Source organism: Acanthopagrus latus, chromosome 8, assembly GCF_904848185.1.
Source record: "Acanthopagrus latus isolate v.2019 chromosome 8, fAcaLat1.1, whole genome shotgun sequence".
Taxonomy (NCBI): domain Eukaryota; kingdom Metazoa; phylum Chordata; class Actinopteri; order Spariformes; family Sparidae; genus Acanthopagrus; species Acanthopagrus latus.
In genome coordinates, this window is record NC_051046.1 from 24368614 (window position 1) to 24384697 (window position 16084).

General features: G+C 40.0%; 1 protein-coding gene across 1 annotated transcript; it reads right to left on the reverse strand.

The window, feature by feature from the left end:
- Positions 1-1164: 1164 nt before the first annotated feature.
- On the reverse strand, positions 1165-11114 carry si:ch211-216l23.2 (uncharacterized protein LOC565061 homolog). The gene is made up of 9 exons (XM_037107995.1): positions 10909-11114; positions 10641-10727; positions 9744-9817; positions 9281-9422; positions 5355-5554; positions 3554-3832; positions 2960-3130; positions 2537-2785; positions 1165-2322 (listed from the first exon to the last, which is right to left on the reverse strand). Exons 1-9 carry the CDS (start codon positions 10968-10970, stop codon positions 2285-2287), a joined length of 1302 nt encoding a protein of 433 aa, XP_036963890.1. The 5' UTR covers positions 10971-11114; the 3' UTR covers positions 1165-2284.
- Between the last annotated feature and the right edge of the window lie 4970 nt (positions 11115-16084).

Genomic DNA, 16084 nt, shown 5'->3' on the forward strand with positions numbered 1-16084 from the left:
GCAGGTATTGTTTCTAGGGGTGATGGCTGACTTTTTAAAACTATTAATCCTCATGCAAACACATGGCAAAGTATTTAAAACTCTTTCACGGTATTTCCTGCTACAGTAGGTTTCCACCAGCCGTGCTGTCTGAGCTGCTAAATATGTCACAATTTTGCATTAAAGTTTCTAAAATTGAGATGACCTTTGTTATATATCATATCGAGCTATGTACCTACATTATCCCAATTATTTTCAAAACCCAGAAAAATCCATTATTTCAGTCAAGGTAATTGGATTTCGGTTGTAGGCCCATTACTAACATTTCAAAGGGACACGTCAGATGAAGACTTGTGCACAGTTCTTGTACGCTTCAACTGCGCTCAAGTAATTTTGCAGACAATGTGGAAAAACTGGCGTTCATATGTGCAAACCTGAGAAGAGACTCACTGTATTCACTCAGACTCAAGTCTCCCTAAGCTAGTATTATGATACCTTCAGTTACACTTTATAACAACCATTATGAATAAATGATGAATTTGGTTAAATAACCCTTAGTCTAATAGTTAAATCACTGTTAAAGAACCAAGTGATTAAAAGAACATTAAGTAACTGTACAGGTTCATAAACCTCAGCTGCCACTTTATGCAGATCCAAATAATGTTCATAGATGAACCATATAATGTCTATCAATAATTAATAAAGTATTATAATCAAATGTCATGTCATTGTCCGTAACCGCTTATCCCTTTCCATGGGGTTGCGGGGTGTTGCTGCTGGAGCCAATCCCAGCCTTGTCTCAGGGCGAGGGCAGGGTACCCCCTGACAAGTTGCCAGCTCATCGCACTGATGAGCAATGTGGGGTTCAATATCTCGCTCAAGGACACTTCGACATGCAGCTCAGCCCTGCCTGGAGCCGGGATTTGAACCAGCAACCTTCCGATCACTAGTCGACCTGCTCTACCTGCTGAGCTACAGCCACCCCCTATTATAATCAAATGGTAGGAGGGAACCTACTTAGAATACATTGTACATGTGGACAAAGCTTGAGGCAAACCAAACACAATGTACATAATACCTACATAAACATAATATGTCTGGGGATTAATAAGTTGCTTGTATACATCAGTCATTCTTTTACTAACCACAGTGTGATAATGTTAATGGAAAAAAATGCAATGAATACTAATTACAAAAAGATGTTTTTAATTGACAGTTTTAGAAAACAGACACTCTTCTGTGAAGAAAATCCAATATTTGTTTACTTGGATTTTGCATAAAATATTGACAAAAAATACATAATAATGTTCAGATTCCTATAGGTCATGATGGAAAACATTATAAAGCTTACTTTTGTGCTTTAATGAAACACACAATGGGCCGTTTCTATTCTTGATGACCAAACAAAGCTTGCAGTTTTCTGGGGAGACAATACTTTTAATGCTAGGGTAGAGGTTTGTATTTTTAGTTCAGTTTAGGCAAGTATAAATACTCTCACTTATACAAACAAAGCATGGTTATAAAGATAACACATGGATGTCCTAAACTCAAAAAAAGGTGCCAAATATAGTACATGCGACTTGAAAATACAAACCAATAGACAAAACTCCTTCAGAATGATCACATCTACTTGTGACAAAAATAAAATTATATATAAATAAAAATAAAACTTGAGCCAAGAATACAGCTTGTATAAACAAACTTTCAATTGGTTGTTGATTCTTTGAATCCTTGTGAAATCTCAAGCACCATCTTGAAACACATACACGGCAGGTAGATTACTTGATATATTCACTATATACAGAAAAATATTACCACTGTATGACCACCAATACTTTGCCTGTTGCTGCTGTAAATATGAACCTGATGTCCACTGGTGATCAGATTTATTTCTGCATTCCACTGGGTAGTAAACAATTAATCCAGTTAGTCACTGTAACCTACATAAACACTGTGGAGTCTAGAAACCCAAAGTGTAAGTACAGAACATATTTTTTTACCGGGATGACTCTGGGTGAGAGATTCAGTAAGTTATAAAGAGAAACAAGGAAACGACGATTGCGGGACATTGGGGGGGAAAAAAGGTCAGTCAATAGAATAGTCCATGCTGTCCTCTATAAGTCCTTTCACAAAATGATGATACTTTCATACATCAACTACCATTTTTTTCATCTACCTGAATGTGGTGTACTAGTGTATTTTTAAAAAAGCTCAGGAGTCTTTTGTAATGTGAAAACTTCAAAAAAAAAAAAAACTTCCTGAACTTGTAGCCTGCATGTGTTACAGTGTGTTTGTGTGTCTTTTCTCAGTGTCGGGGCCCGCCTGGTCGTTGAAGAGGGGCACCTAATCAGAGGGAGAAGGGGGAAAAAAAACAGACATCACAACAAGGCTCAGTCTAAGTGTATTGTCTGTTTATAATCAGTAATTTTTTATTAGTTCACAGTAATTTTGTATAAATGCTGCATTGCAATCCTAAAATCACCCTGAACCTATATACATCTCATAAACAGGACTAAGAAATATCTAGTGAGGGGGGTAAGATGTATAAGCAACCCACCTGGAGCAGAGAGAAGTGGAGGACGGGAACTCTTCAGAGATGGCAGGACTGCTCCTCTACCCCCGAGAAGGCCCCTGGACCCTGGGTGGTATGGAGGACCGTGGTGAAGTAGCGGCCCGCGCTGCAAAGTGGGGACACCATAGGGCATGTGTGAGGACAAGAGGCCTCGTGGAGCTGGAGCCCCCAATGACGGACCGGGTGGTCGATGCAAGGACAGCAGAGGAGGAGGTTTAGTTTTGGGATAAGAGCCTAAAAGGAGAGACAGAAAACTTGTAATCACAGGACTAGGCAGAATTAATTTAGAGGCCACTGACACAGGTGCATTAACAAACAATTCAAATATGGTTGTCAGGTAAACAGTTCCCACACATTTTAACTTTTTGAAAAAGATGTTTTCAGTAAGTGGTCAAACCGTAGTCTAACCTGGTGAGGGCAAGAGAGGAGGGCGTGTAGGTTGGGGGAGGTCCATCATTGGTCCATCTTCTCTGTCTCCAGACTGGGACTGAGGGGGCCCAGGTGGAGTAGGGAGCAGAGGGGGCGGTTTCCCCAGACCTGGAGGTAGCATGTTACCCCTCTCCCCCTCAGTGTTGGAGGCTGCAGGGATAGAAAGATCAAAGAAGAAAGAACCACAGTAGTCAAGAAAGGTATGGCCCAAAGAGGAAGAAAAAACTAATAAGACAGAATGAGTCAGATTTCTTTCTAAAAACCACAGTATCTAATCATACAAAAATAATCTCTCTCAATGATCACTGACAAGGGAGGGACAGGGAACTATGCTCTGGTTTGCTCTGGTTTGAATTTTCCAGCCAATAACAGAATGGAGTGCTTGAGGGTGGGAAGGTGTCATCATAAGCACACATACAAGAGTGAGCTACTGTGCAGGAGCAAATGATTTTGAACACCGTATTTACAAATTGCTACCGACAGATCCCTTCTCATCCTGCCTTAAAGGTGAAATCAGTAATATAAGTAGCAGCGGTCCCAGCACTAGGTAAAGCAGTTAAACCAGTTTCCCACCTTGCACGTGCTGCTGCCGAGAATGGACATACTGCGCGATTGTTTCCAGCTCCTCTGGGTAGAGGTGCACACCCTCAGCTAACAGCATGAGGAGCGGACGGGTTTCAGAGGGAACAGCGTGGCGCTCGATCTTTTCCCGATCCAGGAAGTCATCCAGCAGCTGCGATGCCTGTGCTGCGATGTCTGCGGGGTCCCTTGGCGGACGCTCTTTGGCGAGGCTGTGACCGTACTCGGCTACAACAAAATCCATGGCCTGGTCTTTGGGCATGTTGCGATGGACTGGTAGGGAAATGGGAATGTTAATGGTGACGTGTCAGGGGACTGAAGGGGAAGTAAGAAATGAAACAAGAAAAGACAAAAAAAAAAAACAACCTGGAAATTGCACTAAAAATCAACAGGGTTCTTACACGTCATTCAGGTCATACTGATATAAGTGGGTTTTTTTGTGATGCCTTCGCTCAGCATATTGAGCTGATAAATTGCTATTTTTTGACAGAAATGCTTTTGAAAGGGGGTTGTGGTTTGTTGGAAGACAAAGGGACACACAGTTTGTGTAAAGATGTGCATTTAATCAGTAATTTTATTTTGTTGCATAACGTCACTGCGCATACAGTAACCGCTTATTTAGCTCAGAATTTTGTTATGTGCATTCAAACACAATGAAAACAGTTTAAATGAATTGTGTATTTAAGTCATTCCTGTTTTATATTTACTTGGAGGACATACATAACATTGATTTTTTTTTAACTGATTTTATTGTGGTTTTGTAGCTCTTACTAGAAAATGGTTTGTTTTTTTGTGAGCAATGAAAAGTTTAATATTCTGAGAACAATCACATTACTTTGAAGAGTAGTGATGCTCTTGTTTTATCTAATGCATTTTAGTAATTTGTATTATGCAAATTTATTGTGCATTGTATGTTATTTAAAAAATATCAGTTTTTGTGGGGAAAAATCTCAGTTTGTTCATTCATTGTTAATGAATTAAGCACACCCAGTGCTGTGTATTTTCCACATGATGAATTATATGAGTATAAATATAGAAAGAACTGTGTGGAAAATTTAACCAAGGTTATGGTTAAGGATTATTTTCCCTTTAAGGAATACTTCACATTTCGGGAAATACACCTATCGGTCACAGTCAAGATCAATATCACTCTTGTGTCTGTCAGGCAATATGAAGCTACAGGAAGCTGTCTGTTAACTTATCTTTGCACTAACACTGGAAACAGATAGTCTGGCTTTGTCCAAAGATAGAAGTATTGCTGGGGTGAAGTAAGTACCTGGGGTCTTTGCTGGTTGTCCAGCAACCTGACAGCAAGGACAAAAATAGTCCCACGGAAACGTTTTTACATTGCATTCTGGCTTTTATGGTGCTGGTCGTTTCATATTTATCAGACAGATATGAGAGTGGTATCGATCTTCTCCACTAACTCTTGGCAAGAAACCCAAACCAAAATGTAGAACTATCTCTTTTACATAAATACTTTCATACTTATGGCTTCATTCAGTTTTTAATGTTGGTGTTTTGTGATGTTATGTGCGTGTACCAGTGGCTCTCAATGCCACAGAGTTCCATTAGCATATACACTGAAAGAATATATGTGCAGATTGAATTGTGTAGATTTTATGGATTTTTAGGGAGATTTTTATAGATATATATAAACTTATGGGGTGCAACAATGGGGTGAGGAACTGTAGCTTAAGGACTCTGTATGTTGGTGTTTGTTTAAATCTGAGTTCTTTTCTGAGGGTTGTAACTGAGGCTGTTTGGCTTTAAGGAATGATGGGTAGGGACTTACTTTTGAGGGATTCTGAGAATATGATAACAGTGCAGGAGGACAGAGCTATGTTTGTCTGCTCCACCAGAATACATAACGGGGAGCCGTCTGCTCGGACATCCTGCAGGGCCCGGGTCAGGCCCGATTCCGCGTGAAGGTAGAGCATTTCCACTGAGAGGCCACGCTCCTGCAAGCACTGGCTTAGCGATTTGGGGTAATCCCTTTGAGAGGAAGAGAAACACTTTGTTAACTTGACATATCTATATTAAGTGACTCCACTCGTATATAGAGAAACCTAAATTATATCTCACAATTTATAATGTGAGCTTACCAACAAAGCTTTACTGAGCCATCATTGTGTTTGTGTAGTGAATTCTATATGTGTGGATCTTTAAAGGAGACATGTCATGCCTTTTCATTTTGTTTTCCATTCCTTCATTGTGTTCTGTGGGTTCATGTGCATGTAAGGGGTCTTGAGAGTTGTGAGAGCTTGTGAGTAAAGCCTTGTTTAATTGCGTGACTTTATAACATTACACTATGTGTCACACATTTATGCTTAGCAGTTTGCTTGAGAATGAATTAATCACAGCTACTCTTTGTTGTTTGGACAGATGAGCATGTTTTTAACAAAGAGCCACAGCATTACAACATTTTTAAGTGTGAAAGGATATTTGTAACAAGACGAGCTAAGCTAAGCACTAAACACAGGAGCTGCTCTGTTGTTGGCTGCAAGAATCAACACAAACATTCTCATACTGGTCAAAGAGTGACTGAAATGTCACCACAATGACTGGAAAACTGTTGAACTGTGTGTGTTTCCAACCGGTCTGGTAACTTCAGATAAACAACTCATAGATGTGTGGATTTTACTCTGGACTATGGACTTATCAACCGATGGGGGCCAGTAATTGTACAAGCTCAAGAATCAATCAGTCAATACTGGGTCTGTCTGACCCAACTTAAAACTTGGAAGCTGTAAGTTTTGCCATTTTTATGTTGCTTTATTGTTAATTTTACAGCTCAGCAGGTTGTTTGGGTACTGTGGCTACTACAGTCAAGAGAAACTGTGAACGCTAAGCCAACTAAATAATGAGTAGAGCGTTTGATGTCAGTAACAGTTTTTTATTTTGTGCTCCCTTTTGTGTTTGTAAAGCTACTGTGGCACTAGCTGAACAAGCATTAACTGTGTTATTATGTGAAGCCTACACAGGCTGCAGCACTGGACGGTATGAGAAAGCAAATGTGTTTTTTGGGCATTAAGCATGTAACCCAAAATGAAATTATAAACCTGAAAATGAGCATAATATGTCTCTTTCACTAGACAGGACCAAGTGGTTTGGGATTTCTTGTTGATGTATTTAGTGTTGCAATTGTATGTGTTCAGGTAAAAAAAATCTGGTAAATCAGAGGGCCGTATTCAAATGGATGTTTTGAATCTACAACGAACTGCAGTCCTTCAGTCAAAGGTAAAAAAACAAAAAGTGTAGTGCGTTTGGTGACCACTCTGTTGAGTCTTGGGGTTTGGATGGATGTCATCCACAGACACAGAAGTAGAAAAAAACAGTTTGAGAAAAATTCAGGGAATAAAAAAAAGGTAAATATGGCGACAATCTGCTAGAATCTGTTTGTCACTAGCACAGTTAGCAGTTTGTATGCAGAAAGTTAACAAGCATAGTTGAAAGTAATATCCATATTGTAGCAAAAATATGAGCGATCGGAATGAACAAACCATGGGAATGTCAGAGGAAAAGAGGTCTATGTTGCAGGAGTGGTTTCACAAATTACCATGAAGACTGATACCTTGTTTACCCAAAGGGAAACTTAGCCAACAATGCATCTTGGCTGCACAGCCACATCAGATTGGATGTTTACCATTCAAAAGCAAAGTAATATTAATTAATATCAAACCTGCAATACATGTTTGATATTGCAGTTGTAACGATACTACAGTTGTAAATAACATGTTTAAATTGCATGCAACGCTGACTATTAGTCATTAGTGAATTTGTCCAAAGAATTCATTTGACTTACAATATTAACGACTGTCCAAATTTCGAACTTTGATCAAAACCAAAAGCTTGAAACTAATTAGTAACAATAAGGACATGTTTCTGTTAAAAAAGAATGAGTACATATTATTTACTTACATGTGATTTATGACTTTTGCGGTCAACAGTTGTTAAGTGTGCTATGGTACTGACCAACTGAATCCATTTTGTGGGTTAGGGAATAAATGCTGGATAGCCTGCTGATAACAGCACTGTCACATTGTAGACATAGTAAGACGTGTATCAGTTTCAGCCCTGTAAGCACTTTAAAGGTAGTCTGCTAGCCTGTTGGCTACTAGTACTATAATTACATCTGTCATAATAACAGAAATGCTGCCATATTTTGAACAACTTCATAGTTGCCTTTTGTGCATGTGTATCTTATGCATTAATTTATTTTTTGATGTTGTATTGTGTAGTTAGTGTACATGGTTTGTGCACTGCTTCTGTTATTTTGTACATAGGCTACTAAGAGTTGTATAACCATATTAGCATATCTGCTAAAATGTAACATTTGGGCAGTTCACTTTAATGGTATTTATTTATTAGCTTCGTACAGAATCCACTCAAAACTATTAGCAAAAAATGAAAAGAAGATTTGTATATGTGTAGCAGGTCTCTGGTATGTAGCAATAGAAGGTTTTCATGAAATAAAGTTGTTGTACATGGAAAAGAAACGTTACCAATTAAATTTGGATTAATGTAACACACTGCATTTTTCTTTAATGAGAGAGGGCTGCAAAGTCAAGGTGCTCTTACTTTCTTCATATGCGAGCATGAAATGTGCCTTTCCACACAAATCCAGTGCAGTAATAAATAGCCTATCAAATAAAGTGGATGAAATTTGGATTTTGTCTTTGTGAAACAGCTATTTATCAGTCACCAGGCAAAATCATTCAACACAACAGTTTCAAACACACTGGGCTGTGAAAGGATAACCTGAGCCTTAATTTCTCGGAGTATTAAGATGCATGATGATGGTTCACCACCTCACTGCAACACAATGCACTCCTAAGAGCCACTGGGAGTGCTGCTGACAAGTACGCATACACACAGAGTCAATTCATTCGATCATTCAAAAGTTCAATCTAGGGCTGTACAATTAATCAAAACATTTTCAAAACCTCAATATGGCTGAGAGCAATATTCAAATCAGAAAAGCTGCAATGTTTTGACAACGGTGAAATGTGTGATGAAGTAGTGGTGCAGAGACGTCCAGGCCCACAAAACTTGTTGCCACAAATACACATATACTTTTTAAATTAACATTGTGATGCAAAAATTATCATGTACACTAATCATTAAACATATGGCAGTCCTTGTATGTGTCAAAGTAATCGCAATATGGCCTAATCTAACAATTCCAAAATGATCCAGCTGCCAGTCAGCAATTACTTGTAGTTGGCGTGCTAGTTTAACAGCTACGCTGACTTATCATAGATGAAAAACATTCCTTTATAAACTGTCTACAAATCTAGTGACCAAGCTTCTTGCCCATTTCTATGTTAAAGAGTGTTTAGTTCTTAAAAGATGGAAAGTTACATCGCTGTCAGTGAAGTGACTTGTCATGTTCTAAGAAGAAGAAATACGAACTACAAATGACCGTTTTGTTGTGTTCTGTAGTCTGTATCATTACTATTGTGTTGTTAAATGATGTGATGTGATCTCCCAGACAACAAGCACTTGCATATAGCAGAAACTACAGCATAAAGATCAGCGTCATTCCAGCCAAGTCAAAATGAGGATGTGCTGCTGATAAAAACATGGACAATTAAATGAGCTCCATCAGCGTTGTTCCAGTGACTGGCAGCCAAGTATAAACAATAAAGCCCTGCATGTTTAAGCTGCCCAGTAGTCTGCTTAAACTGCTTTTGGTCTGGACTTGTTGTAAGTACTCACAGGCACTGGCTGGCCACAGAGACGACCACACAGTCGGGCGGCTTCCTCTCTTCTTGCACCTGTCTGTAGAACTTTTGATATAGGCCTTTACGTCTGTCTGCTGGGGTGCTGCCCTCTGGCTTGACAGGCTTGGGTGGTTTGACTGATGATTTTGAGTACGGTGAAGGTGTTGGGAGAGGAAGAAGATGATGTAAAGGGAGACGGAGTGGAAACAGAGGAGTATAAGCAAGATACATGAATTTGCAGGCAAAGAAATAAGAGCAGATTACATAGATATTTTGCAACTTTTGCAATATTTAGCAGCTTTTTAGGCTGAATGCACACCGTGGGTATCATACCATTACTTAACATGCAGTGACACAAAAACCAACTTCATAACAAAAAGCAAACAAAACATTTAGTAGTCCAAACAAATTATTGTGCTTTTAGTGATTACAGTAAAAAAAAAAAAAAAAAGTCTCACCATTTGGCTGATGTTTGTACCCCTCATACTTCACACTTCCTCCATAGTTTTTCATTTGCTCTAGTTCTTCATAACTGAAAGAAAAGCAGTGAAAAGGAATATTATTTTAATGTTACACTTTAATGACAGCAGTATATTAAGCCTACTGTTCTCCAGGTAATTATACCATGTGTGATGACTTGTAATGATTGAAGATATAAAGACTGAAAGAGAGTTTCTGATATTCATCTGCAAACATTTGGCAATTCCTTTACAACTTCCACAGTCAAGTACACTGCAAAGAACCTGGGTCTTGAACATGAATGTGCTACAGTGCTTGTTATTTGGTCAAACAATCACTCACCATCTGTGGTGCTAAAACATTCAGCAGTGAATTGCTGAAATATTTGGGGAAAACGGCGGAAATGGGGTTGGTCATCCATTCAACAAGCACTGTGACACACACCGAAATATGTATTGTGGTTATAAGAGTGTTTTTAAGAAATACAGATATATAATGGGACCGAGCATAAGTTATAAAAGGTCTATCAAGTTTCTTAAGGGGGGACAACAAATCACTTCAAATACACAACAGATAAGCTTGAACAGTATCATACCACCATACCATCACTTATAACCACTTTAACACATTGTTTTATTTCAACCTCGATTTCAAAGCAGATAGAAGCCTGTGTTCCTTCACCTGAATTAAGTTCGATGGCAATACAAAACTCAACTACAACTTCAGAGTTACAGATAGGGCTACGTAAATAAGAACCCATTCACATCCAGAGTGGGATCGCAACAGTTCCAGACACTGCATTGCTTATCATCAGTTGAAGGGACTGTCGACATGCAGTGGTGTCATATGACAGGCTGCACGACTCTTTCAACTTGATGTCAACATGAAGCTGGTACCTATCCAGGGCATCCTTCAGCTCCTCGGTCCTGTCCTCTCTGCTGGGGTAGGGCGCTGCTCTCCGAAACATACGTAGTTGTTGAGTACTGCCCAACACAAATAGTAGTGTTTAGTGTATATTAACAAATAAACAAACGTTCCTGACGTTAACAGCTGGAAGGGGTGTAGTATTTAGTTGGTGGAGCCCACACTGCTTTGTAATATGCTAAGGCTGCTAGCTTATTAGCTGCTAATGCTAAACTTGCTACATGAAACCATACGGCTCACCTTCCGTTTGGGTTCGCAGCTGGTCGCCGGACTGCTGCAGATGATTTCGCCCAGGACGACATTTTATCTGAACGTAACTTCCCCCTAAGTAAACTTCGTCTTTCGATCCCAGGGACAGAAGAAATTGTTTCCTGTTGTGAATCCAACAGTGGTCCACTGCCACAACTCTCCGTGCAGTGGAGGAGGCAGGCAGCAGCAGAAGGCGGGGGGAGTTCTTCTTCTGGCTGTCGACCAGCCAGCTCACAGCTGTGATACCGCCACCTACCGGACCACAGCGGTGGGAGCGAGATAAAACAGAGTAAAACTGACCATGCCTTCAAAAATTTCTGGCAATATATCAAATTTTTATCTTTCATGATGCTGCTCGTTTCTCCATGCCCATTAATATATACAGTGAATGTTACCCATATGGCCCTTAAAGGGTTATTCCACTCAAAGCAAATTCTCATTTACCTCCACGGGAATCAGCAGTGTCATCTAGTTTTAAGATTTTATCAACTGATGTGTTGGTGAGATTTTTGGGGCCACTTCACAGCAGTTTGGAAGAGTGATATATCGTTTGTGGTAGAAACGAGAAGCTCTTCGGCACCACTATACTGAAGACGGAACCCTCATGTGCTGATCAATCCGAAGTTTGCTCAGACCTGACTTTCAAACTTTTGCTTTAATTCTCTTGTTGTAGATCCTGTCGCTTATTTTGTTTGGCTAAGGTTTGGGTAAGGTTTTGACCATGGTTTATGATTAGTTTGAGGACCACTGGGCACTGGGGAGCGGAGGGCTGAAGGCACAGACAACAACTACAACACTGTGCATTTGATTCCAGCTGTGGACTTTTGTTATCAGTCATGCCTGTTACTTTCCTTCTATGTCTTTCTTTCCTTTCCTCCAAAAGAATGTACTCAAAGCACATCTGAAGAAAGTGCCTGCTTGCCAATAAGCACATGCAGTTCTCATGTGAGTCCTGCTACATTTGTTTAAAGGAATATTAAGTTGTGCAGGGGTCACCAACACGGTGCCCGCGAGCACCAGGTAGCCCCCAAGGACCACATGAGTAGCCCTCAGGCCTGTTCTAAAAATGAAAACTGAATATTGATATTATTTGTCTCCCAGGTTGTTAAGCCATTGTTGATAATTATTGTGAGAAATCATTAGCGTGATCTGTGTCTTCACATAGATGAGTATCATTAATCATTAATAATCATATGTAACTAAAGGCGAACTGAGCAAATTTGTTATTTCAGAAGAGTGTATCAAACTGGTAGCCCTTCGTATGACTCGGTAGCCATGAAGTAGCTCTCAGTTTCAAAAAGGTTGGTGATCCCTGTTGTAGAGGATGAGCTCAGGGGTCTCACAGTCCGGGTAAAGAAGCTGCTCCATAGTCTGATGGTATGGCAGCAGTTACTTCTGTATCTTTTGCCAGTTGGCAGCAGGCTGACCAGACTGTGACTGGGGTGGCTCTGTGCAAACATCCCACTTCACTGATGTAAGTGGGTATCAGTGATGTTCTGGCAGTTTTCATCACCCACTGTAGATCCTTCCTGTCCTGGGCAGTGCATAAATGAAAAAAAAAAAAGCCAATTTGTGATGTTCCAATCTGGATGCTTTCTATTGCCCCTGACTTACACTTTACACTCAGTGGATAAAAAAAATAATGTTATATGAATGACCTTAGGCTCTTCTTTGTCGTCTTGTTGTTGTTCAAGATCCATCTGTAAGTCTAAATGGACACAGCAACCGGAATGCCCTTTGGGTTGCTATCAAGTCAGCAGTGGAGGTCTTTGCTCTTTAGGAGAGGACCATCCTGGCACGTGACAAAGAGAAAGCTGGAAGTAATTAATGAGGAAGCCATGTGATTTGTAAAAAAAAAAAAAAAAAAAAAAAAGGAAGTTTTATATTCCAGATTGTCCAAGGGTTGTAGGAGTGTTTAACACTGTGTACAGTGGGAAAGGGATTTTCTGCCAGCCAAAGCAAGCCACCAATTTAATGCATTTCGCGCAGAGTTTAGAGACTTGTTAAAGACAGATTTTTAGTCCTAGTCCCCATTAGATCAAATTTAAAATACACTGGATCCAAGACTTCCCATAATGTAACTCAGCAGTGTTTGCCTTTTTCCCCAAGGCGTAAGTCTTTCAAATTCCATACCTGCAGTTTATGATGACATCATGAGGGTGATTTTTTCATGTGCTGCACTCCGCTATTCCCTACGATGAGTACACTGATCTTTATGTATACAAGTGGAATTGAGTGGAGTGGAATTATGTTTTAAAAGTTAGACTAGTCCCTTTGTAATAAATTCATAAAAACTAAATGGGAAAAAAGATTTTTTTTTTTCCTCTGGTAGGCTAATGCATATGAACTTCAACACTGCAAATAACATAGTGTGCCAAAGCAGCTCAGTCAGAGCGTGGGCCCCATGTACAGAGGCTGAGTCCCAGCCACAGAGGCCCAGGGTTTGAGTCTAACCCTTGCCCATTTGCTGCATGTCATCCCCCTCACTTTCATCTCAATTCCTGTCATCTCTCAGCTGTTCTATCATTTAAAACCATGAAGGCTAGTTGCAGTAAGCAAACAAGAGCTTCAGCTTTTTTTCTGGGGTCAGGAGGATTTCATGGAGGCCACAGTCAGTTAGAGACCTGAGGACCAAGAGGCAGGACTTTTTCAAGGCTGATCTCAGCAGAGGAATAGAACTACTGACAGACATGGATCAGCAGACCACAAGGACTTGATGAGTGGGGGTGAGGAGAGTGTGGAAAAGTTTTTTCTAGGGTTTGTGCACAAATCTCTCTCAAAAGCTACTGACCCCGACTGAAGATATAATCACGAGGTGAAAGAACTTTTCAAGAGCTGGAGCTCTCGTTGGTGATCTTTGTGCCAGAGGTCATTAATGTTGTCCACAGCCAATCAGGAGTGACTTGACAGCATGGCAGTGGACCATGGAGCAATAGGGAGGGATTATACACTCAATCCGTAGTGGACAGGGTGTTTATTGAGGCTCAGGGAGCCATTTCCAAGGCGAGGTCAGTGGGAAGGCAGGATCTTACACGTTATAAGTTAACTATACTTGAACCTTTATCATGTGTGATATGACTGTATTTGGTCTAGTGTGAACAACTGGGAACATATCAACAGCAGTGCAGCTTGAAGTAGAATCTGACGGTGCCTGACCCGATCTGTGCACAGTCAATACTTATGGGACTCAGGATTCGTCCCACATGACTCATTTACTTTCTTCGGGTCAAATATGCATCAGAAACAGGTTTGTGTTCCTTCATGCTGACACACAGCTGATCATGTATTTCCTTATAGGACCATACATGTGTCCACGTTAAACATTCCATTAGGTTCAGTGTCTTTCTGAGGGACACTTCACCTTTGCCACCTGAGCAGCAGTGGCCCCTTAACACTGACAAACTGTATGTTGTGCTCAGGCCAGGACTGGTGAAGAGGAAAAGAGAACTCTGCTCCTGTTCCACTTTTTTCTGCTTCTCTTACTCCTCTGGATTTCTTTCTCCTGCCTTTTGACCCTTTTGACTGTTTTCTTGCCACAGAGCGAAGGGGGCTCACCCATGTGTCCAGGCTCATCCACGGTGATAAATGGGTTGGTGCCTTCACAGAACAAACATCTCTCACTTCCTTGTCTGAGCTTCTCCCAGATCACTGAAGGCATTATGTTTCCACAAAACGAATGTTACTCACCCCTTCATTTGCACTCCTTCCAGATCATGGGAGGGTCAAGATCTCCAGGAGACGGCGGCCTCCCACCATTTCACCTTTGTTCATCTCCTGAAGACCAAAGACTTTCAAAGGACTTCACACCAGAAATAGAAGTTATCATGCTCTCAATGAAGTGCTTTATTAACTGACGCCATTGAACTGCAGACACAAACACACATCAGTCGTTTCACTGGTAATCATATTATTTCTTAAATCAGCACACTGTGCAAGTTCTTTCTTACACGATCGACTCTCTAGCCTAGCACTAGACTCTTTGACGTGTGACTCATATTAGGTGGAATACCCATTAAAGGTGCACTATGCAACTTTTCCACAGGCCTTTAAAAGAACAGGTACAGAGATCTTGACATGTGGAATGGTAGTCTGCAAAAGCTGACATAAGCTTCAGGTGTGCTTTAAGTTCATGTATCTAGTATATTACATATATTACTTTTATGTATATACTTGGAAAATTGCAAACCATTTCATTTAAGCAGACTAAGTTGTTAATTTATTTACATAAACTCAACATGAGATACTCTGATCATCACTGATCAAGTTAAATACTTCACATAGAACTTATTCAATTAAATTTCATGGCAATTTTACATGTTTCCAAAACATGTTTTAGAGGATGGGCTGAAAAAGTTTCATTGTGCACCTTGAAATAATTTTTGGTAATAATAATTTTTCATTGCAACTGTATTAAAACTGCAGAAGGTCACACATAACGACTGCAAACTTTTCATTCAGTGGCCTAACTTAAAGGTCTGGTATGAAAAAAAAAATCAATGTATCTTCATCTATCTTCATCAAATCGATCTGTTTTTATCTCACTAAAGACTGTGTTGTCTGTTTTCCAGTAAAGGGTGATGACAGAAAACACAATGAAACACACTTTTGGACACTTTTGGTGGGTGTGAAAGTACTTGACAGTTTCTTACTGTAAAGCTGCATCAGCTCTTTTTAGTGGAGAAAATGTGTTAAAGTCCCCTCTAGGTTGCTCTGCATGCTGGAAAACACCATCTGATTACATTAAAATAGGTAAACTGTTGATAGTTTCCTTTGTGGGTTTTATGACAAAGATTTTGTATCCGTGTCACATAATTTTAAACCAAGTTTTGGAACACAGCATGAATGAATCCACAGTGATCCAGTGTCAAGTTAGTTTCTCTAACAGAGACTAACAGGTAACAAAAACACAGGAACAACCAGCAGCTCCAACACAACATATGCTCAATATCTGTGAAATAAATGCTGCTGTGCAATCATAAAGATTAAAGTCAGAGATCAAGATGAAGGCGGCCGCTGCTACAACCTTTAAAATTCAAAATCTACCATTCAAAAGTCTTATCGGAGCTTTGCAGTCCACATTTTTAGCACGAATTATTGGAAGTCAGAGTTCTGACATGTGGAATGTGATGAAGTTGTTTAATTGATCACCAGTGATAATTACTAATCC

What these genes read in the sequence shown, in the direction of transcription:
- si:ch211-216l23.2 (XM_037107995.1), bottom strand. Translation starts at nt 10,970, where the DNA reads ATGTCGTCCTGGGCGAAATCATCTGCAGCAGTCCGGCGACCAGCTGCG. An exon ending in GCTGCGAACCCAAACGGAAG is followed by an intron (nt 10,728 to 10,908) that starts GTGAGCCGTATG and finishes TGTGTTGGGCAG; the next exon opens with TACTCAACAACTACGTATGT. An exon ending in TCCTCTCTTGCCCTCACCAG is followed by an intron (nt 2,786 to 2,959) that starts GTTAGACTACGG and finishes CTCTCCTTTTAG; the next exon opens with GCTCTTATCCCAAAACTAAA.